We start from the raw sequence: 23,993 nt of genomic DNA, 5'->3' as shown, positions 1-23,993 counted from the left end.
TCTCCACCAACTCCTGAGGGAAATATCTGGCTCTTTAGCTGCTGAATGCTCCACTATGTTTAGTTGTTGTCTTTTTGAAAATGACCACCATGATTGAAAAGATGAGTCCAATCTATCTATACACACTGTTCATATTCTATTTTATTATATGTTTATTTAGATAAACAAGGAAAGATTAGACTTAATCCCATTTTATACCAACAAAGAAGCTTTTGTTCCGAATACCTCCATCACGCAGCCCTGGAAGTTAGTAATTGCTCTCATTCTTCAGGGACACATTAGAGAAAGTCTGATGACTCTGGGGTTTCAGCAGCTGGTTTCCATGTCAGCATTTAATATTGTGTGTGGATGAAAACAGTGCCCTGTATGGACCTGTCCGGGTTGGAATAATATCAACATCCTGCTGACTTGTATCTGCTCTGCTAGCGAGGCATTTTCATGTTCATCGGGGGGAGAGCCTGAAGCCATCCATCTTCGATCCCTATTCGTCCCTCTAAAAGAAACGGAGGAGTATCAGATAACAGAAGATCATGTTCTGGTTTGTAGCCGACGCTGAAACACCCTGCAGACATTTAGCAGTTCAAACCCTTCATGTCTGTGCAGCCTGTCAGACATAAACAATGTCTCTTGTAGTGGGCAGTAAAAAAAAAGATATTTACAAATTATAGTAAGCTTGAGGTCCTTCTGGGAACACTTTTATTTCACAACATTTTAGAAGGAATTATTGTACTTTTTATATGTAGACTCAGCTGCCAGTTTTTGAGGCACAGCTACAGTGGATAAAACTAAAGCTAACACTATAATTATCCTGCAACAAATACTTCCTTTGTGAAGGTTATAAAGTTTAGTTTTTGTTGAGACTGTTTTAGAGAGGTATTGATTAAACCATATGGTCATTGTGAAAGCTTCAGTTTGAGAGGCATTCCTAATATTTATTCTACTTCCTGGTATCTGTGAGTTGGACAACATATTACTAACACAACTCTCTACTCCATACAACCAAACAGCACCAGAAAATGAGGTGAGTTTTGCCTAAAAGCTCAGTTCCACCTGCACCAGCAATGGAGCTTTTGCACAACTTGTATTTATAGCTGTATTTGTTACTGTGACATTGCTGTTGTTTACCACTTCCCATTGGAAATAGTACCGGCTTCACCACCAAAGTGTGTGCACAGATTTTTCAAAAAAGATTACGCTCCTTGTTCTCTTGACCTGGTTATTCTTAGACATGGGATGTGTGCAGTAACAGGTCACAGGTTATTACACACTGTGCTTCAGTGGTGTGGGAGGCAGAGGGAATGTTTTCATTTATTCGTCCTTCTGTTTCTTATCTCCTGTGGTTTGACCCCAGTACAAACTCTCTCACAACATCTTCCCTTTAAGGATGTTAATAGTTAATAAGACGGTGATGTAGTTTATGCTGACTTATCATGTTTAGTGGCAGTGGTGGAAGAAGTACTCAGACCCTTTACCTAAGTACCACAATGTTAAAATACTCTATTACAAGTAAAAATTATGCATTTTAAAACCTACTTAAGTAATAGTACAATAATCAAAGGTAAAAGGGACTCATTTTGACCCATTTAGGATTATATATGACTTTATTAGATTGTTAATACTGACGCATTGATGTATAAGCAGCATTTTACTGTTGTACCATGTCAAGGTCTCAACTACTTCATACATTTAGCCAGTTTAGTCGAGTATCTGGGGGTCATGAGATAAATCTGAGGGGTCATGGGAGAATTAATGACAGAGGAAAGAAGAAAAAAGAAAGTTCTGCTGCACAAATCTGTTTTTATTTTTCTGACTTTTTAATCTTTGTTTTTCTAAAAGAATGTGTTTACTTGAACTTGTTGAGCTATCAAGAATTATTTAAACGAAACCATAAGACTTCTTCTTTTATGTTAAGGGCCACAACTGGTTTAATCTTGAACAATGCACTGTATTTTATGTTTTGTGTGTAAAATCTTGACTTAATTAACTAAAGCAGTCAAATAAAAATAAGAAAGAAAGAAAGAAAAAGTACAATATTATAAGTACAAAGTAGCAAAACATGTAATTTCTCAAGCACAAGTACCCTGTACTACAGTGAATGTAGATACAGTGTAAAATAATTAAACATTAAACTGATTAATGCATGCATAATTGTTACCAATACTTCCTTTACTAACAGTATTTCTAAACTGTGGCATTAATAATAAATGTTTTTTTAAATAATAGTATAATAGTAAAATATCTGAGTACTTCGTCAACCACAAATATTATATGTATGATATTCTTAGTATTATTGCCTATATTATACTTACTTAGTTTATATATTTCCCAGTAATGACAAAATATTCAGCTCCCTCAATCAAACCTACCATACAGGCAGCAGACTGCCCTCTTTTGAAAGAATACATGCTCCATCTAGTGGCACTTGTTGGCAGCAGCTCCAGTGTCAGCTTCTAGTGGGGCTTGTCAGTACAAGAAGCTGCTGAATGTTTCTGTAAAACTGGAATCAAATCCTTCCTTTAACTGCACTGGCTGAGCACATCTGGCCTCCGCAGGAAGAATAACTAGGAAATTGTGGAATCGTGAGAAACACTGAACATGCTGTATTTACCATGCTGTGTATACCTTAAAGTACACACACACACACTGCTGAGACCTCCCAAGAACATTGTAATGCTTAGTTTCACTTTCTGGCATGTGTGTGTTGTGTTGGAGAGTGTGTGTGTGGGGGGGACGACCATTCATTATCTTCACTGTTTCACATGTTTCACAATCCTGGAGACAGATGTTGGACTCTCTCCCAGAGTTTTAGAAGACAGCGATCTTTGTAGAGACTTTGAGCTTGTCATCTGATTCCCATCCAAAGTTTTTTTGTAAAGTGACCGTAAGCCACCCCCACTCAAGTGCGGGGGGTCCAAAAAACAACCCCAAAAAGGTGTTGGGTTTTGCTTTTATTATCCTATTTGTTGCAGAGTGAAACATGTTTTCCAGTAAATATTTTTAAAACCGTAATTTCCATGACGTGTTCGGGTTGTCATAAATTGCATAACTAGAAGCAGAGTGCAGTATATTTCAGCTGGGTTGTGTAATAGGATGAACATGAGAGGCAACTGTGGGAACAAAGCACAGATACTAATGGGGGACAGTGTGGGAACTAATCCGAAAATTAATCAATACATTTTTTATAATTAAGATCCTAAACAGTGTTTCCTCTAGGTTTTTTTTTAGCAGCGGCGGCAGGCCCCCCCCCAACACAACAGTATGTGGAGTTAAACTGGACAGCCCCAATAACCTCTGAATAGTTCTACTTGTTGTTAAATTGCAATGTGAGCGGCAGCCAATGGGGGTGCATTATGTCGGCAGGATCATTTAAAAGGCAACCGTGACTACATCGTGCGTCTGCCCCATTTCTGAGACTGTGGCGGCAGAAATTTAACAGCGGCGGGCCGCCGCTCCAAAATCAACATAGAGCAAACACTGCTAAAATAAGATTCATTGGTATGTTTTCATTAGTGTATAATCACCTGAAAATAATCGGGTTTTTGTTACCTTAGAATGAGACGTTCGGGTCCTCTTCCATGGAAGCTGCCACGTTGGACTGCAATGTTTGTACGGTTGCCCAGAATGAACAAACCAAACATTGACTCTAGGTAGGGGCTTTTGGGAAATTCACAAGTTTTGCGGCCTCTGAAATTTCTCCTACACACTTGGAAGGCGAGAAGTATTCAATTGGTTGCAATATGCTGCTTCCCTGCTAGATTCCACTGAGTAATACACAGTAGTCCTTTAAGTGTTTGAATAACTGATTGAAATCCTCTGGTTTCAGCTTCCCAAATGTGAAGATTTGCTGCTTTTAACTGTTTCATATATTGATTTTTATGTTAATCTGACAGAAGCCATTTGAAGACATAGCTTCTTTCTTGGTAATATGGGGGGATTTTCACAAAAAGGTTAGACGATCAATGTGAGTTTAAGACAAGTACATACAAGTTGATCTTGTGATATTTACAGCTAATATCATGTGAAAAGCCTCCAGGTCATAGTCACTGAGAGTGGATTTTTCCGAGAAGTTGGAGACATCTTGTATCCACTAGTCAAACTATTGATGAAAGATCAAAGATTCTGGACTTTCCCGAAGAAGAAGGATAAGCAGATGTAATTAAGAATGTTTAACAAAGTCATTGCACTTTTTTGCAGGAAAAAACAGTCAAAATGGATGTTTGTATTTTGTTATAAAAGGTCATTGATGCACAAGGTTTCATTTTCCTGTGAAGCCTGAGAGAAAACTGAAACTGTGACTGTGTGGCTGAATATGTGCAGGAAATAAAATAAAATAAAGAACAAGTGACAGTAAACAGAGTGTTACCGGGGGGAGACATTAACGGGATCTGTGGTGTTAGTTCTGTTTCATTGGACAGATGTTTATTTTCCCTGTTTAGATAATGTGTCTTTTTCCACTGGCCTTGTTCCTTTTGTTGCTCACTTCAGGTCTGGAGTTTCTCTGCCAGTTCTCTTCTAATCACACTCACTGATAGGATTGTTGCACCACTCAGTGAATGCCTTATCTAGAATCAGCAATCACATTCAAAGTCACTCACGTCACCTTTTGGCCGCTCTGACTTAATTCTGAGGCGACTGGCGCTGATTCTCAGACTCCAGAACCTCTGAAGATGGAAATCACAGAAGATATTCAAACCTTTTTGTTCTTGTATTAACTCATAGACATGCCTGCAGTTGTGGAAGTTAATTAAATATATATTTACATATTTACCCAAGTTCTGTATTTAAGGACAAATTCGAGGTACTTTACTTGAGCATTTTCATTTTATGCTTTATTCTTCTATTCCACTTCTTCTCTGAGACAAATATTGTACTCCACCTCCATTTGTCTGACAGCTTTTCAGATTACAATTTTTCATACTTTTCCCATCTAGTGAACACATGGTATCTCCAAATTTTGAAATCGATTTTTTCTGATAAGCTGAAGAATTAAGTGTCCCATTATGGGTTGAGAATATTCTCCTACTTCTTAAGCTAAATAAACTATTCAAAACCCCTCTTAGATTAGCTGGAAAATACATCGTCACAATGCTGACATTTGTTTTTTTTAGAGATGTGAGATTCTCACAGGACAGCTACACTACAAACATATGATGATCTTAAAGAATATGATGCGTTTCTGTCGATCAAACTACTCAACAGTGTATAATGTAGTTAAAATGAGCTCAACCTTAAACATCTGTGGCATTAAAATGCAACATACACTTTAATACAGCAGTAATATTAATCCAAAAACATCATATATCATAGTAAAACACTGACAGAGACCATTTTATTGCACAATGAGTACTTTAATTCTGCTGATAATACTTATATACTTGTTAAGTACACTTCTTCCACCACTGTATACCTGGTCACACAGACACATAATGATTTAATATTTAATTTTAGGGTTATAATTAAGCATGTGGTGCACAGTTTAAGCTCGATGCAGTGTCCTCCAAAGAGTCAAAAACAGTGTGTGTGTGTGTGTGTGTGTGTGTGTGTGTGTGTGTGTGTGTGTGTGCACCCTCTGTTTTAAAAGCTATATGACAATGAGCTCACACTTTACTGGCATCCTCACAACCAAACTACGATGGGGTCAGTCTTTAAGCTTGATTAAAGGGAAGGAAAAGGGTCAAGTTAAAGGGTTGATTCACCCAAATAACAAAATGTAATTTGGTTCTGTTAGCATAAAAAATGACTTTAAAAAGAATCACTAAAACAACCTTTGAGAAACAGTGTCCCAGTTACTGTAGATAATCTACTGACAGTTTTCATTGGCTCTACTCTCTACTGAAGAAATAGTCCCTATGAAAACTGTCGACAGTGAGCTCAGTGGATTATCCAGAGAAATGGGAAAACTGTTTCTGGAAAAAAGGATATTGCTGCTGATCTTTTTTCAGTATTTCATGTTTTTAGCACCACAAACATAATTTCATTCACCTTCATTGTATTAAGGTGGCGGCAGAAATCTCAGAAACTGATTTAAAACCAAAGTATTAGTATTACTGCTCGACACCACTAAAGGTAGGTGAAAAGATATGTTGCAATTTGGATGAACTGACCCTTTAAGGTAAAGTCACAGCTACATAAACCCCACTGCTAATTTCTCTTAGCATCATTCAAACGTGAGGAAGAGTTTGCACTCTTCCATCCTCCGATACAACTAACGCTGTGGAAGAATATTCAGGCCAAATCCAAAGCTCTTAAGTGTGTCACTGGTGGCCCGCAGCCCTCCACAGATCTTTTAATGTGGTTGTGTGAACTAAAATCAACATAGTAGGGTCACTGTTTGATGTAGTGGAAATGGCAGAGAATTTAAAGAGACTCGGGCAGCAGCATTATACTGTACTTGCATCATTCTGATTCCTCTGCACCTTTTGTCCCTTTGCACTACAACAGCTGCATAACTTATATGTAATGTATGATTTATGCTGCCATATATCAGTAATAACATATTGAGCAGCAGGAGCAGCTTTCCTCCCCTGCGGCTCACTTATGTCTGAATGATAATAATGATGTGGCAACGCTATCTGCTGCCCCCTGTGGGCTCACAGCGGTACTGGCGACAATGGAAGAAAACCCCTCTAATCTCTTTACTGCAGACAGCAAGGTTTGTGTGTGTGTGTGTGTGTGTGTGTGTGTGTGTGTGTGTGTGTGTGTGTGTGTGTGTGTGTTTGTGCGTGCGTGTGTGTGTGCGCGCGCGCAGCCACAGGCTTGCACACATGCACCCACACAGGCTAAATATGGCGGTAAATAAGATTGTAGACGCATTTAGTTTTGGTACCAAACAGAAATAACACTGCATTTGCCGGCGCAGAGGATAATCTCGGTTTTACCTCCTCTGATTGAAGAAAGGTCATGAAAAAATGTAAATCCTCCAAAAAAAAACAACACACACATTTATTTTGCTTCTGTTCAAATCACTCCATAGTGCAGAATATTTCAGTGATATAAGATAAACCCCAAAAAATAACAATTGCATATTTTTTCACGCTTGCTGTAAGACACAACTGCCTTAAACTAAAAAAAGCTAATTTACTAATTTACTAGGATAAACCGAAGCTGTGAAAATAGCATGATGCGTCGCTCGGACTCACACACATGCGTCTTTACGCACGGCAATGAACGCCCACTCCGGCGATGCGTTAAGGCGGATTGGCTGCTAAAGATACCAGCGGCTGTGTGCGCTCTGTGGTTGGCTGCGGCACTCTTGGCCATTACGTTATGCTTACTCCACACACACAGGCAGCTGGAGAGAGGGAAGACGTAATGGTTTGATTCCCTGTGCACTTGCAATGGTCGTCGTCCTGACATTACTCGGCAGATTCCTCGAACGGGAGGTGCAATGAAGGTATGTGGTCGAGCTGCAGCTTCGTTTGTGATCTGGATTCACTTGCGGATGCAGATTTCTTGTGATTCAGGCGCGATGCTGCACCGAGGTGCAGGGAATACCTCCATCCTAATGTCAATTAAATGTGTTTGTGTGCACTTAGATGTCATCACATCAACAGGCTCGCGTTGAAATGCAGCATCCACTGCTTGATTTGAACTTGTCATCACATATCTCCTCCCCGCTGCCCTTCCAGCTCTCTCATTTAGATTTTTTTAAATTATTTTCCTGGCGAGCTTGCAAGCCCTTGCAAATGCTTTTTTTCCTGCATCTCCAGTCGTCCAGATAAACAGTAGGTACAGTGTGCAGCCTTGTAATGAGCCCGCTTTGACCCCAGTGTGATAGTTCAGTGGAATAAAGCCGCTGGAGCGACGTCCATTCATCGTCAGGCTCTAATCCGCTCTAATGAGATAGAGACTGCGGTCAGTGAGTGAGTGCGGGGATGTTTGGGGGACGTCTCGGTGTTCAGAGGGAGAGATTCACCTCTCAGGTCCGAGCTGTGTCAGGAGTCTCCTTTCGCCCTGTGGAGTGTGTGTGTGCTGTAGCAGCAGAGACAGGCTGCAGCACAGGGGAGGACAGGTGATGATGCTGTCTGGCAGCTCGAGCTCAGGACTGATTAGGATGAAGATGATGACGATGATGTCATTGGTGCTCTGGTGGCGGCAGGTTTAAAGAATATGCTCCTGTGTTTGAGGCAGCTGATGCTTTTTATTTAAAGCTGACTACATGCATCAGTGAGGACTTTTAAAAGGTGGGTTTCCTCATTATGCAACTGAGAGCATTTGCTTCCTTCCTTTGAAGAACATGTACTTGGGGATTTATACTTTCATACCTTTTTACTCTGCTACATTTCATAGTTGAATGCTGTGATTGTGTGTTGCCACCCAAAGCTTGCAGCAGCAAGCTAAATAGGCTTCTGAGCTTTGGCTGGTCAGGTGTTTTCATATCTAAATATCACAAAATGTGTGCAGACATGTGAGGAAAAAGTTTATCGACGCCCATGAAAGTGTTGCTGGTATTTTATTTTGTTCAAATAAGTTACTTTCAGCAAATCCCATTCTCATATGTACACAGTATGTTTAGAAGTAAAGCTACCCCCTGTGTAGGTTTTAATTCAGCATTGGGCATTCTGTTATTTAGTATTCTGGCTTTCATAAACTTCAAAGTACTAGAAGAAAACATACTACTTTATCTCATTTAGCTACTCAGAATATTTGCCAAACTTCCTCCACTACACTGCATGAAAATTGTAATATTTGCACTGCTGCAGTTACTGGTTACTTTGACTCAAAACCTACAAGGAGCTCATAAAATATGATGCAGTGTGAGAGAATAAACATGCCAGCGATATATAAAGCATTAAGAGTCACTTCAGTGTTTTGCAGTTTAAGGCCGTGATGAGATGGATGAATTTCTGCTGTTCACACTGAACAAAAGGCAGCTTCGATTTACACAATATAACACAGTATAATGCAACAATAATGTAACACTGGAAGGACACATTCTTCACAACTGATATATTGTCTTGTGTCAGTGTTTGTAGGCAGTAGGTCAAGCATTTGAATACTGTTTGTCACAGTATTGTTGATTCTTGGTGGACAGCAGAGTTAATATTCCTAAGGCACATCATCACTCGCTGTGTCCAAGCAATGTTTTATTGACTAATCTGGTTTAAATTGAAAAGCAGCTTTTCTGCCCCTGTGGAACGGACGGCGTTAGCTGACTTGTGTAAGCATACATATCAAATCGGGAAATCCTGCACAGTATGTGTTATCAATCCCATTTTAATCAGGAATAGACGTATAACTTGGTCTATGACATTTTTATTTTTATATATAATTTTCATTCAAAATCCTCCAAAATCTACCATTTCTTTTCCCCAACATAAACTGTACATCGTGGACGCAAATGCTCTCAAATCTCTGATGAAATTATAAGATGTAGCAGTGATGTAGGAGATCTTGATTATTCCAGATGAGACTAAACTTACTTAGGGCGAGACCTAAAGTAGATGAAGTCTGAAGCTATAAATAGACTCCAGGGGCCACAGCAGATTTGTGGTGATGGTTTTAAAACAGTCCAGCCATGTTTTGATATTGCAGGACAGTCACAGCAGGGCTCTGTATCTCTTTATATTGCTGCACCAAAAGTATTCCTCAGGCTAAATCCTCCTCCAGTCTTCCTCTGACTTTGGACTGTGTAAATCCACAAATCCAAACATAGCAGCTTGAGTTTCATGTTCATATTTCTTCAGACGCATTTGACATCTGACATCTGCGGGCTCCGGCAGACATCACTGAATCGTTCACATCTATATTGGCTACTTTAGATGGAATATTTACGTTTAGCATTTTTGCACAACAGTAATGAATTAGTTTTATTTTCAGCGGCAACATTGCTCCCTGGTCTCAGCAGTGAGGCAGCTGAATTCACTTCTCACAGTATGAGTGACATTTCCAGTTGATGCCAGAGAATAAAAAAGGGGAAAGATTCAGCAGAGAGAAAGAGGAAATTAAATGTGAGAGAGAGACAGTGGATGATGGAAAGATAGTGAATGATGACTATAGAATCCATGAAAGTGCACAGTTGTTTACACTGAAAACCCTTCATATTACTGTTTGTATATTGCTGACTATAACATGCTTACAAATGCATAGAGTAGGGATGGGCAATATGGCGATGTATAGCATGAGATGATCAGACATTTTGTTACACTGTTCATACATATATCACTTTTTCTGTAATCGAACATAGAGGACAGTGTCACAAATCAACGAGGAGGAGGACTGCTTTATGGCAATACCAGATTTACTACTACTAAATTCACTGGATCTATATCTATAAACTGCTTCTCAATTACATTTCCTTAAAAAATATTGTGTCACAATATACTGTGTATCCCTATCATGACATGAAATTACATTCACCCTGATAGAGATTATGTCCATATCATCCACTCCCGGTATAGACTTATGCTTAAAGGGGTACTCCAGAAATGTAGTACTGAACTTCCATCAAGTTGGGAGACAAGAGAAACACAGATCTGAAAAAGAACGATAAAAATCAAAGCAGCAGAAGTTACACTGACTCCCTAGTATGGGGGGAAAAATGGATCCTACATTTCCCATAATGCAACTAAATAGTGTCTTTCATCCAACATCCTAAATGCCTACTGTCTCCAGTTTGTAATGAAGGCTTTCTTTCAGCCAAAATAACCATAACGACATCATCTGGTTATTTTTCAGACTCTTCCAGAGCCACAAAATACCAGATACCGCTGTTTTCACCAGTTGTGTCGTACTCTTTATGGTGACCGATTTTCTCGGGATGTGCTTATGATTGTCGTTTCAGCAGCAGAACTCTGAGAAGTCACTGGATGTTGTTCGAAGGAAGGTAAGGAGTTGTTAAACACTCCAGTCTACACATGACCCATTTACGCTCCATATAGGCTCCCAAATGGTTACACAAGGGTTGTTTTCTTTTTTAGTTATTCATATTTGATCCTCACAGTCAGATTTTATGAGGTCAAATAGCTGTCAGTCCACACCAGGCCTGTACATTGCTGATTTCTTTTCCTCCCTTTTGGGTTTTTCTATTTAAATCTGTGCCTCAGTTACTTTTCTGCTGCTCTCCCCCTCCCCAGTGTTTGTTTGTGTGCACACTGGAGCTGGATTGTTTGCTGACTCTATTCGATGTTGAAGATCCAGCACCAGTGTGAGAAATATCTCAATTATTTGGTCCAGACATGATGCTCAAAGTGTCCAAAGGCGACTGCAGTGACGAAAATACATTATTGCAATATAGTATACCCAGAGGTATAACTTAAGTGATGAAGCTGTGGAGGAAATACAAATGTACAAGTGAAAACAATGCACTACGTGCGTTGTTTGCTCTTGTCACTTGTTTGTTCGGGACTCCCTGCCTGCAGAGCTTACAGTGTGCTAATTGAAGTGACAGAGGGAACTCGTGCTGCTGGCTCAAAGCCAGATAAGACTGATTTCATGGCCAGACTGCGGCGTCTCCTCATCCTGGAGAATGCAGTAAATATTCCTTTTAGTGGCTTCACTCCCATGTGAGAGAAGCTGCATCTAACCTGGGAGACTTTTTAGCAGCTGAACATCAGGTCAAGTTTATGCCAGAGGCGAATAATTCAAGTTGTTATGCATTGTGGTTTTATTGTGCATATAAAACCAGAGGAGTATATCATGATGAAGTGAACTGTTTGTGGTGGATTTAATGGAGGGATAAAATAACATATCACAAAAAATACACAAAATATTAGTGTTGAAACACGTCAGTTTACAGGAAATACATTGATTAAACGTAGGAATAATGCCAAGCTTCTCAAATTTGAGGATTTGCTGATTTTCTGTCTTTTGATATCACTCTAAATTGCATATTTGGGGTTTTGGACTGTTGGCCGGACAAAACAAGATATATAAAGATGGCACCATGGGCTGTGGGTGTAATGGTGATCATCCATCAAACATACCATCCAAACATTTCCAGTTTAATGATTATGTTTAACCTTTAAAAATCCATCCTGATCGTCTCAGTGCAGCAGGAGCAGACCTTTCCTCCCTCTCGCCGTGACTCCACATATAGTGCCTTGTTCCTCAGATTACATAACGAATCCCTAAGCAGATGGGTGAGGTCAGATCACAGGGTGTTTGTGACAAGCTGGAGTAGAGAGCCGCCTTAAGGAGAGATGTGGCGGGACCCTGTGAATTCCATTGTTTTCCGCATAGAGCCGGGAAGCAAAGAGGGCTTACATTATGCTCATGTCAGCTATTGATTCTGCAGGCTGGGGAACAACAGAAGACATATTCTCTCCTCGCTGTCCTCCCCCCTCCCTCCTCTCCTCATCAGTATGCTCCAAGGAGCCGTGGCTCCCATCACGCCATCTTTGCTCCCTGTCTCTGGCCCGTCTTGTGGTCAGCAAACACATCCGCCTGCCTCTTGTGTGGATGTTCACTTTAACTTTAACAGGCTGAGTACAGTTTAGGTTTGCACATTTCCTCAGGACCCACAGAGGCAACATAGCATCCACCTGGTCCCATTTGACCCTCGTGCGATATTTGTTGTGTGGCCCCTTCACATCCTCTGCTTTCCACGGGCCTCGTTTGTTTATGAAATTGTACAAAATAATGCAGCAAGTGAGAAATTTAACCTGCAGCTGTCTGTGGAGATTGTCATTAATAGGAGCTTTTAGAGTGTACTTCTATCTAATTATCTCTAACCTCAAAGACGACAGAGCACTCTCAATAATGTGCTGCCCAGTGTCTCCTCCTCTCTCTCTCTGTCTCTCTCTGTGTCTCTCTTTCTCTCTCTCTCTCTCATTCATTTTCCTTCTTGTTTCTCAAAGAAGACTGTCTCCTTAAGCTATTTGTGGCATTACTGAGCAAAGGACTGTGTGATATGGTTCAAATCAGTATTGTGATATTAATAAGAACATTGTCTAATAGTTTGTTGATGTACAGACGGGTGACCAATTGACTGACTGGTGTGATCAGAGAGAAAATTATGGTTGGTATTTACGGTCACCAGATCTTAACCGAATTGAACACTTCTAGGGGGTTTTGGAAGTGTTAGATAGACTCACCAATCAGCATCATAACAACATTAAATGGGGGACAACCTTTTGAAAGAATAGTGTTTATCCCTCCAGTAATAACTTCTAAGCAGCACTGAAACTGTTCTAAGACGCAGTTTGTCTCCCATCTGCATATCAAAATACTTCAAATGTACTTAAAATATATGAAATAATCTAAGAGATCAGCTTTCAGTGAACTGTAAGGCAAAAATCTTGACACGTGTAAATAAAATCTCCAGTTACTAAATGTATGTTTTTAATTCCAGCTTATTTTGCATGATTGATTTGACATAATAACTATATCAACTATATCAAAGTACACTTATATAAAGTATTTCTGATAAATTACTGAATGGCAGCATAAACACACATTTCACAGATGTTTTATACTAGGACAAAAGAAGAATCTTTTAGCCTCTTAAACACCACAGGATGAGTTTAAATGTATTTTGTCATTTAAACTATGTTCAAACTCTTTGTTCACTTATTTATTACTTTATTTCAAATTCTAGTGGAGATTCCAAAGTTTCCAATGATAGCAAATATGAATTTGGGGAAATATGTAAAAATAGTTATGCAAAAGACATCTACAGTATTTTAATTAAAAGGAAAAGGGCAGCCATAAGAATCTTGGGGACATTGTTTTATATTCATAAAGAAGATATTTACCAGTCTGTCACTGAGGATGCCAGCGAGACGTTTTAATAAACTTGACGTCTCTAAAAGTTTCCTGTGTGTGTTTCTGTGTGTGTCCTCCGTAGGCAGGGGCATCGTCCATGTGGGCGTCATGCTGTGGGCTGCTGAACGAGGTGATGGGCACGGGCACGGTGCGGGCACAGCAGCCGGGGTTCGGGGCAGGGGCGGGGCCCTTCCGCTTTGCCCCCAGTGCTGGGTACTCCACCTACCCCCCCACCAGCTCAGGGAGTGCTGGACAGCTGTGCAAGGCCTGCGGACTGGCCTTCTCTGTCTTCAGACGCAAGGTGAACAAGGGTTTTGGCAGTGACAGTGATGAGTTTGGTACAAGATGATGGAAGCTGGTTCATACAGGAATATGCGATGGTGGTTAGAGACAATAAGAGAGATGTATCTGAATTTGGAAGTTATCTTAAAAGACTATATCAGTGGATTTTGTATGTTTTAGCCCATTGAATACAAATCTTATTCACTCTACATTTCACGACTGACTACCAGCGGCTTGATTTAACTTCATGACTGTAAAAAATGATTTTGCAGAGACTGGAGACTTGCCTGAGTAATCCTTCACAGTCAACATTTAGTCAGCTTTTTTTTATATATATATATATCTGAATTATGTAATCATTGCGTGCAGTTGCGAGCAGGGACTCTGTGGTGCATTCAAGGAAACACTGACATCCATAATTACTGAGTTACTTGCTGAACAGAAACTATTTTAATGAGAAAAACCTCCAAAATAATATTAATTATTATATCTTATAAATCATTTAGTTTTTTAGTAATTTATTTAATCATAAGCATTTTGTTGTACATTGCAAGTACATTTTGTTGATAATACTTTTGTACTTTCATTTAAGCAGGATTTTGAAGAAAGGATATATATGTTCTGGAGTATTTTTACAGTCTTGTGTTGCTACTTTTATTTAAAGGGAAAATTTACCATATTTAATGTGGATGAACTGAAGCAATAAATTCCACAGTGCGTGTTACATTGACAGAGAAATATCTGCAAATTCTGTTCTTTTTCCGGCACTTACAGTGACGTAGGCATCAAGGAAGAACTACAGGCTATTTCAGCTTGGACCTTGAAGGTATCAATAGAGCTACGTGTGAAAAATAAATGGTCAAACTGCAGGAAATCATTTGCTTGGCAACGTAACTTTGATTAGTACTCAGCAGCTAATTTAGCTTGTGGGGCGCCCTGGTGGCTCCCCATGCACCAGAGCTAAGTCCTTGCTACAGAGGCCATGGGTTCGACTTTGCTGCATGTTGTCCTCACTCTCTCTCCCCCCTTTTCCTGGCACTCTACAAGAAGGAGAACTCAGTTTTCTCTGTCAGTATAGCATGCACTGAGGAATTTATTGCTTCAATTGACTATATTTACTATCAATACTGATTGGACATTCACATAAAACAAGGTTTTCCTTCAAAGGTCCAGTGTGTAACATTTAGGAGGATCTATTGGCAGAAATACAATGTAACATTCCTAGGTATGTTTTCATTAGTGTATAATCACCTGAAAATAAAAAGTGTTTTCCTCTTCCACGGAGGCCGCCATGTTGAACTGCCATATTTCTACAGTAGCCCAGAACAGACAAACACTGGCTCTCATTTTTCTGTGGCCACCGTGATTTCTTCTACACACTTGTAAGGCGAGCAGTTATTTTAGTTAGATCCCACTGAATCCTCCACACTGGTCCATTATGTAAAGCATCTATACTTCTTCCACCACTGCTTGAGGTTATAAGTTGGCCTAAATACTTTTTATAATGGTCAGCAGCCTTATAAATTAGACTCCACTGCAAAATCACTGGCATGGCCCTTTAAGAACATGCGCCATACGTATTCATGTTGGCATTTCCAGGGTCCGTGCACAGCTGAACATGTCAGAGTTTAATGGCAGAGTGTATCTGTCTGGCAGTCAGACGCACTGAGACACTGATGAAAACGCTGCAGTTCCCAACCTCCTCTCTGCTCGCTGCTTCAGATCGCTCTATCGTCATCTACACACAACAGTTGCCTTTCTTACTCCCTGGACGCACACATTTGTGTGTCAGCATGATATTTTCATGGTATGAAGGAATGACGCGCTGGGGGATTAACACCAAATGATGGAAGAGTATCTGTTGCAGTGCAAATGTGCTTCTGGTGGACCAGAGCACATTTGTGCATAAGCGATAAGCAAATGTTTACAGCCATGGCCGACCTGTTTTCCTGCACATTTGAAGTGTCAGTCTTCTCAGATACTCTGTATCAGGAGACAGTGTGCAGCCAGTAAAATGTCAAACATCACCAGGAGCTGCAGATAGTTTATTTCTCTTTTCTTTACTCTTTCCCAGAAAAGAAAAAGAGCACACAGCCACTGTTTCAGGTGGAACTGTGTGTTACTGGTTAATAAGGTTTCTCTTTGTCACAGGGATACACTCAAAGACAGTTAACTCCAAGTCTGTTGGTTGAAATCTGTATCATGATATGAATATGGTATTATTTTATTATATTATTTTTCCCAATCAATCCTCACATTTGAGAAGCTGGAGTGTGCAAATGTTAGGCATTTTTGCATCATAAATCATTTAAAGACTTAACTTACTTGGCTAATTTATTATTCAACTTATCATTTCAGCGCTAATATCCACATCTGTCACCCTACAGCCAAAGAATGTAAAATCACAGTACAATGTAAACAATGTACTGTGTAATAATTCATTATATCAGATAAAACCAACCCCTCAGTAATTCATATAGTTGGTTTTAAATCACAGTTTGCTAAAATTAAATTAATTAATCTTAAAATTAACAACATTTTATGAAAATGAAAATAGTCATGTTATCATAATGTGATCCCACTGAAAGTTAATAAATTCAAATGAATTATCGCCCAGCCCTCATGTGTTGATGGATTATTCTGGTGCAAATGAAAACAACGTTACTATCAATACTACAAACAGCAGCTTCAGTGACTTCACTTCCATCATTTGGACCATTTTTCAGAGCTCAAATCTGTGACATCCATTTCAGTGGATGGTTAATTTATTTATCAAAAGTGAAATGGAGGATAAATAGTTAAATATGCTCACAGACATCAGGCCCTATTTAGAAATGATGAAAAATAGAGTTTTGTAAACGATGTTTGGTTTCTTCTGTCACAAGAAAAAGAACAGCTAATCACGTCTTTGAATCTCTTCTCCCTCCGACAGCACATCTGCTGTGATTGTAAGAAGAGTTTCTGCGCCTTGTGCTCAGTGCTTCAAGAGAACCTGCGCTGCTGCATGACCTGCCACCTGCTGCGTGGCACGGCCTTCCAGAGGCCTCGGCTCATGCAGCTCCGAGTAAAAGACCTGCGCCAGTACCTGCTGCTGCGCAACATCCCCACCGACACATGCAGGGAGAAAGAGGACCTGGTGGACCTGGTGCTCTGCCATCAGGGGACGAGGGAAACCCAGAGACCAGTGGTGGAAGAGGACGAGGAGGAAGATGATGATGAAGAAGAAGAAGAAGAAGAGGAAGAGGAGGCGGAGGATGAAGAGGACATACATGAGGAGGAGGAGGATGAGGAGGAGGAGGAGGAAGAAGAAGAAGAAGGAGGAGGAGATGACACAGACAGTCTGCACTCGCTACCCCACTCACGAGCCGCCTCACCCCCCTCCGCCACGCGCTCCACCTCTGAACAGTCGGTCCTGTCTGCCTCTCACGGAGACGTGCTCAGCCCAAGTGACAGCTCAGGGACCAGCCAGGTTTGTGCGCACACAAGAAAACACACAGCTGATGTTCGGCGTGTGTGTGTGTGTGTGTGTGTGTGTGTGTGTGTGTGTGTGTGTGTGTGTGTGTGTGTGTGTCAGCATGCAGAGCTAACAATGTGCACTGTGCAGCCACAAACATACGTTCACTCATTTACATACGCCATACTTCTTTCACATCTGTCCTCATTCTATCCAAGATAATTAATTTCAAAGGTGAAATCAGCTTATTTACAAGTCAGTGTGACTGTTCTAAGTCAGGAGAAAACTTCTTCCTTTCAACTCCCTGACAAACAAACTCCCTCTCGTGCATATCTTTAGATGTCGGTTATTCATTCATTGTATTTCACGCTTTCCTTTGTGCAGTCCTCTCCATTGATATCGGAAGAGCTTATTTTTGCAGCGCTGGTCCAGTGTTCAGCAATGTGCACGTGACAGCTGGAAACAGCTGTGTTAGCTGTGTGTGTGCAAAGCCCTCGGACCAGCCAGCAACGCAGCTTAAGCCCTTTGCCTTTTTTTAGGTCGGTTACATAGTCTGAGTCTGTTATGTAACAGGTACACAGGTTGAGAACTCCCCACAGCGTCACAGCTGCAACCAAACCACAGAAAGACTACAGTACATCTGTCCTCTCACTGAAAAACTTTCACAAACATGCAAAATATTGTGTCATCTGAGACATTTGTAGGGTTTATTAAAACTGAAAAATCTGTCAAAATTAGAGCAGAAATACAGATTAACAATCTGAAGTATTAATATAAGTTTAAGATTATCCTGCTTACTTACCTTACTTTGATAATCTCTGCAGTGAAGACTACTTTTAACCAGTTTTCTTAAATAATTGGGACTAATTTTGGTTTAATATTTAATTTTTTAATATGGAAAAGATGATTGACAAAATTATTGGAAAATAACATATAATCATCAAGAGGATATTATGACTTTATTGAACTTCCATTTTGCAGTGTATAAAACCATTTAATGCAAAATCCAGCGAGTTGAGACATTTTTCTCAGTATACTGTAATGTATAAAAACCTCATATTTGTAAAACATTTTTAGATCTATTCAGGTAACGAATACTAAAGACACCAGGTTATGGTCTGTTGGTTTTTGTCAGCAAGATTTCTCAAAAAAAGTGGCAAAAGATTACAATGATATTTGGTATAAAGTCAAATTAACAAAAGATTAGTCTTTCTTCGTCAGAATTTTTTTGTATTTTGTCATGACCACAAGAAACCCATGATTGCTTATCACTGTTTATATTTTGAATGCAGATTAAACATTTCTTAACTATTTCTATGATTTAAATAACACATTCAGGAGCTTGTACAGCTCTCTGAGTGCTTTCTAGTGCTTTCACATCTAGATCTAACATCCAGTCAAAGAAACTTTGTGCTCCAGAGAGGTTTGGCACTGTGAGCGTGTGTCGGTGCTGTTGCTCCTGTTTATTGTCTCTGAGGATGGAGAGCAGGCATCTAGCACCACGACGCTGATGGATGCATTATTAACACGTCTTCATTCGAGGAAGATGGTGGTCTGCTGGAATTTGCTGAAGCAGGGAGAAAATACAGCAAGGGTTTTTACTTTTTACGGAGACAGCATGGTCTCACACAGTTCGATCTTATTTCAGCCCTTCACATGCTCCCTTTGGTCGAGATGATAAAAGAATAAAGAGACGATATCTTCCCTTCAAAGCACATAAATGGCTCAAATAATACAGAGCTATACACTCATACCAAACAGCGTCTGCACTATTCTCTAGCTCCATTTATTATCCTTTCATCCGGCAAATTCCTGACCTCCACCTTCAAAGAGAATAATTAACCGCTGAGTTAAGAGCAGCCGAGTCACTGTTTAAACATCTCTGTTCTTTCATTGGATTAGATTCACTGATCACAAATCATGCTCACAGGCCCTGCCCCTTAGATACGAAAACATCCTTCTAGTGTCAAACTCTGCACAGTGGAGCTCAAACATCTGACTGTAGGAACAAGAAGAGAAAGATATTTTTAGGTAGGCAGGGAATTTTAACGTCATATTTCTACTCATCATTTGACTTTAAGTAGAGTAATTTGATATTTGGTGACTGAACAGTAAGACGCAATTTGTTTCAATAGGCTGCTCAGTGAGTGAAATGCTGTGAATTTAACTTATTTAATGAACTTCTGTGTGTTGATTTCTACTTAAACAGGAGCATGAGGACACGCCAACAGCGTCTCTCTTGAACCTGGAGCCCACTGAAAATATCTTAGAGGTAAAACACTTGTTTTGTTTGCACATGTAAAGTAATTAATAGTGTTTATACCAGAAAAAACTATAATTATTGTGGACTGAGAAGGCTTTCAGGGAATGAAGACCATGTTAGTGACAGCACTGTGTCCCCTGTGGATTGTAGGTCAGTCCGGCGACACAGAGGAGGATCAGGGCCTCGCTGTCTGATCTGGACAATGAAGAGGCGATAGAAAACCTCTCAGTCCGCCAGCTGAAAGAGATTCTTGCCAGGAACTTTGTCAATTACTCTGGCTGCTGCGAGAAGTGGGAGCTGCTGGAGCGAGTGCATCGGCTCTACAGAGAGAATCAGCAGAACAGGAAATCCAGTAAGAGCTTTTGATTGAACCTTTCTTTGGTTTTGCATCTACATTTTAATTTTTGATGTTCTGCATGATAAAATACACCCTTTTTTTCTCCTTTTCTTTTAGTGGAAAATGTGAGCATAACTGCAGGTAAATATTTTTTGATTATCATATTTCCTAGGTTTAAAATATGACATTGCCTTTTGGTATGAACATGACATATTAAGTCTAAATGCAGTTTGCTTCCCCCTGTTTGATTTAAATGCTACTTCAACATTGTTTTTAGGGTAAATTCACTGTTTAACTAATAGATTTTCTTTATTACTGCCCATTCTTATCTATACAAGTGGTTGCATATCCTCCACCTCTCTGCAACAGTGGAGTTGGAGGTAAGATGTTTGTATAAAAAGCCCCTTCACGGCTCCCTTTCCATCTAATCCATGAACTCGTCATTTACATTGCACTGATCATGTGATGGCAGTAAAGAGTAAAGGCATGCTGGAGCATTTTTACCCACTTGATCCTTTATATCATCCTACATATTATTACATTATGGTCAATTGAGTCATCATCTCCTGCCTGATTCAGTGTCTCCGTATTCTGTCACTCCTGTTTCTTTTCCACTGTGCATCATCTCGTTTTATTCTGAAGGACAGCCTCTCATCCTCTCATTAATGCACTCTCTAAGAGCTTTTACCTCTTGATGAGCCATCACATTACCTCAGTGGCAGCATGTCTCCATCAGGTGTAATTACATTGTCAAGCTTCCTAGAGGCTCTCTTGTTGACATAAAGGGCTTGAGGATCATATTAGCCCACTTAATAGTCAGACGTGAAGGGACGGCAGACAGGCTGCAGATGGATCGGTTGTTTCCCCTTCGCACAAGATGTGAGCAGCAGGAGCCAGAATTAGGCCAGTGAGCCATCAGTCAGCAATCAGGCATTTAACTCCTGTAAAGCAGTGCACTGGCATCATTTACTTCAGTGACGGGTTTATGTTGTTTATTTGGTAGCAACTAATTACAATAACAGTGAGAGATCGCTTATTATGAACATTTAACATAGTTGTAAATGTTTTTCTTTTTTTTCCCACCTCAGGGGAGGACAAATGTCTTTATTTTTTATTACAATTATTGTTTTTGAAAATATAGTTTCCTCCTCTAATTACTCTAATCTTTAAAATAAATAAATAATTAAAATTCAGTCATTAAAACAAAAAGACAAGGGAGCCCATCGCCATCCCACTGCCAAATATAGTTTTTCCCATCTAGTGGATGTTTTACACCCGTTATTGGTTTGTGCCGTTAATATTTCCACTGAATGAAAGGGAATCATGTGGATCATATGGTTTAAATTGTTCAGATTAGCCAGTTTTGAACTCAGTGGTGTTACCACTAACTGATCACTTTTAAAAGTGACACCCAACTGTTCCCATCTCACATGTGCAAGTTGTGCAACTAAACTGAACATTTAGCAAAGCGGTTTTACACAACAGGTGTGGAATTTATCAGGTTTGGGAATGGGAGCTTTTTATTAACCGATAAAAAACCTGGGAAGGAGAGGATCTACTGATAATGGCTGAACAGCGGTGACTGATGTGGTTGTGTTTATTACTCTCAGACTGCAGTAGCAGCATCTGTACAACGTCACTGAGCTCCATACAGTTTAATGAGCCTGCAGAGAACCATTTTAACTGAAAGATAACGGTTCGTATTTCCCTCCGCAGATGGTGTCAAAGCTCAGCTGGCGGCCGATGAAAACTTGTGTCGCATCTGCATGGATGCCATCATCGACTGTGTGCTACTGGAATGTGGTCACATGGTAACCTGCACCAAATGCGGGAAGAGGATGAGCGAGTGCCCCATCTGCAGGCAGTACGTAGTGCGGGCCGTGCACGTCTTCAAGTCTTAAAAACTCTGTGCGTGCGCGTCAGAGCGGCCCTCAGGCGTTCACGTTGCCCCGAGCCCTGAAGTTATCACTGAGGATGAACTGCTGTGCATGACGTCTCGCAGGGCCTAATGCTGCAGCAGGCGCGAGCAACTTCCCCGGTCTTTGGAACCAGACTGTTGCCTCTTGCCTACCACGGTTTGTCCCCACCCCATCCTCTCGCCCTCCTTTACTAACTCATGTTCCAGTCCCACTTCTCCTCCCTGGTGGACCATCATCAGCTGCACTGGGACACTCACTCTTTCTCTGTTTGGTCTATTAAACACAAAGCAGAGCCCCCTGCCATCACTTTCTACTCTCTTGTTCTCTGTTTAGATTTTACTCACAGGAGAGGAGTGGAGGCGGTCCCGCGGATACTTGAAGTGGATAGGGTTGTTCTGTGTGGGGGAGAGAAGCAGTCGGATGAAAAATATAAGATCCCAGGGTTTAGAGTCAATATGGTTTACACAGTCATGCCACATGACACAGTGTTATCTCCCTCAGTGTTCTTTAGGATGTGCAATATCAAAAAAAAAAGAGACTTACATGTGTTTCTAGAAAATGTTTATTAGTTAATCTGATCACCACGTGCACCGAGTCGTCTCACACACAGGAGGGTGTAAGGTGCCAAACTTCATGCCTTCAATCGATATTTGGTTAAGATTTCACAGTATATGCATCTCATAACCAGCAAGCTTGGTGTGATAGTTTACTATATATATATATATATATTTTTTTTTTTCTTCAGTTTTCCCAAATGAACTTTAGGAAATTAAGTAAACATTTGAACACTCACTTGTGTGAAGGATGTGATTTTCTCATCTAAAATGAAGTGATTCCTGCTGAAGACACGAACAGTACACTGCTGCGTGGTCGCACCGCGTGCTGCACTACATTCCTGTTACATCTGTTGAGTGTGAAAGCAGATTTCATCACCTTTTGAAACAGCAGTTTGACACAAAAAAAGGAGAAAAAATTAACTCAAGGCCCACTTACTACATTTTTTTCCCAGGGGATTTCAACCACATTTTAGAGGCTTCATCAGCAGATGCTCAGTTTTCGTGGAGATGGGTCAACTTACATCACTTGACCTTTGGTGACTATGTATATGAATATACATATATGTGAATGTGAATGGCCTCATCCTTCTCCCGAGGAAGACCACTGGATGCAGCTGAAAGCCCCAGAGAAAACTAATAAGTGGACTTTGAGGTTTTTTTTTTTTTGTACTACTTTATCTTTCTATTTGATTTAAAATAACTTCCACCAAGCAATACCATTTAGTTTCCAAGTCTACCAAGTGTCTTTCTTTGACTGTGTTGTCCGTTAATGTGTCGAATCTTAGGTAGGTAACAGGTGCTACTTCCTCTTTTCTGTAACATCAACATACCTTTTTGTCATGTTGTCGAGGCGTCCTTCCAAATATCCATCACACAGTGAGAGGTAGAGGAAGCCTGGTTTACTTTAACCTGTTATGCAAATGAAACACTTTGTTTTTCTTGTCATGAGATCCAGATGTCACTAAACTATCTGTGTACAGTATGCCTGTGGTATGTTTTAAAAAAAGAAGCTGAATTGCTGTTAATGAAGTTAATCGCATAGATAGCTTATATTGTTGTTTACTGAGTCATTAAATGTATATTTTTCCATTTTACTTGGGAGACGACATGATTTAAAATTCTACTTATTACGGAGGTTTAAAAATAAAAATATACAGTTTTTCAGAATGTATTTCTGTTGGTTTTGGTCAGACGAGTTCCTCAGTCCTCTGATTGTGTCACTCTCTCACCATTAAAGTTGCGTCAGTCATGGTCTCGCTTTCTAGCACTTTTTGTCGCCGTCTGCTTCAGATCCAAAAAACCGACACTGACACCATGCACTGTAACAAACACTGTAACTCTGTAAGTCTGTTTGTTGATGCTGCTGTTTCTCAAAGATGTCATTCATGGGCAGCTACAGTATCAGAGCAGGAGGTTATCATGAGCACTCATAATCCTGGATCTTTATATTTTGGGAATGTTGAACCTTTTTATTTTG

At 40.2% G+C, this 23,993-nt stretch overlaps 1 protein-coding gene and 1 long non-coding RNA gene across 4 annotated transcripts; one reads left to right on the top strand and one right to left on the bottom strand.

Moving 5' to 3' along the window:
• Positions 1–123: 123 nt before the first annotated feature.
• LOC127370777 (uncharacterized) lies at positions 124–3,862 on the bottom strand. The gene is made up of 2 exons (XR_007886281.1): positions 3,547–3,862; positions 124–493 (listed from the first exon to the last, which is right to left on the bottom strand). It is a non-coding gene; the product is annotated as an uncharacterized LOC127370777 (long non-coding RNA).
• Positions 3,863–7,254: 3,392 nt separating this feature from the next.
• rnf34b (ring finger protein 34b) lies at positions 7,255–23,767 on the top strand. Of its 3 annotated transcripts, XM_051413271.1 has the most exons (9): positions 7,255–7,393; positions 10,787–10,825; positions 13,787–14,005; positions 16,919–17,455; positions 19,650–19,712; positions 19,854–20,055; positions 20,158–20,181; positions 20,379–20,420; positions 21,757–23,767. In XM_051413271.1, exons 1-9 carry the CDS (start codon positions 7,388–7,390, stop codon positions 21,939–21,941), a joined length of 1,317 nt encoding a protein of 438 aa, XP_051269231.1. In that variant the 5' UTR covers positions 7,255–7,387; the 3' UTR covers positions 21,942–23,767. The 3 variants fall into 3 exon arrangements, with proteins under 3 accessions (XP_051269231.1, XP_051269233.1, XP_051269232.1); XM_051413273.1 differs by lacking the exon at positions 20,379–20,420; XM_051413272.1 differs by lacking the exon at positions 10,787–10,825 and having other exon boundaries at positions 7,256–7,393.
• The last annotated feature ends 226 nt before the right edge of the window (positions 23,768–23,993 follow it).

The sequence above is a fragment of the Dicentrarchus labrax genome, unplaced genomic scaffold (genome assembly GCF_905237075.1).
Source record: "Dicentrarchus labrax unplaced genomic scaffold, dlabrax2021, whole genome shotgun sequence".
In the NCBI taxonomy this organism is placed as follows: domain Eukaryota; kingdom Metazoa; phylum Chordata; class Actinopteri; family Moronidae; genus Dicentrarchus; species Dicentrarchus labrax.
This window is presented reverse-complemented; position numbering and strand designations above follow the sequence as displayed.

Excerpts from the sequence above, each read along its gene's own strand:
- rnf34b (XM_051413271.1), top strand. Across the intron at positions 10,826-13,786 it reads TGGATGTTGTTCGAAGGAAG|GCAGGGGCATCGTCCATGTG; the intron begins GTAAGGAGTTGT and ends TGTCCTCCGTAG. Across the intron at positions 17,456-19,649 it reads ACAGCTCAGGGACCAGCCAG|GAGCATGAGGACACGCCAAC; the intron begins GTTTGTGCGCAC and ends CTACTTAAACAG.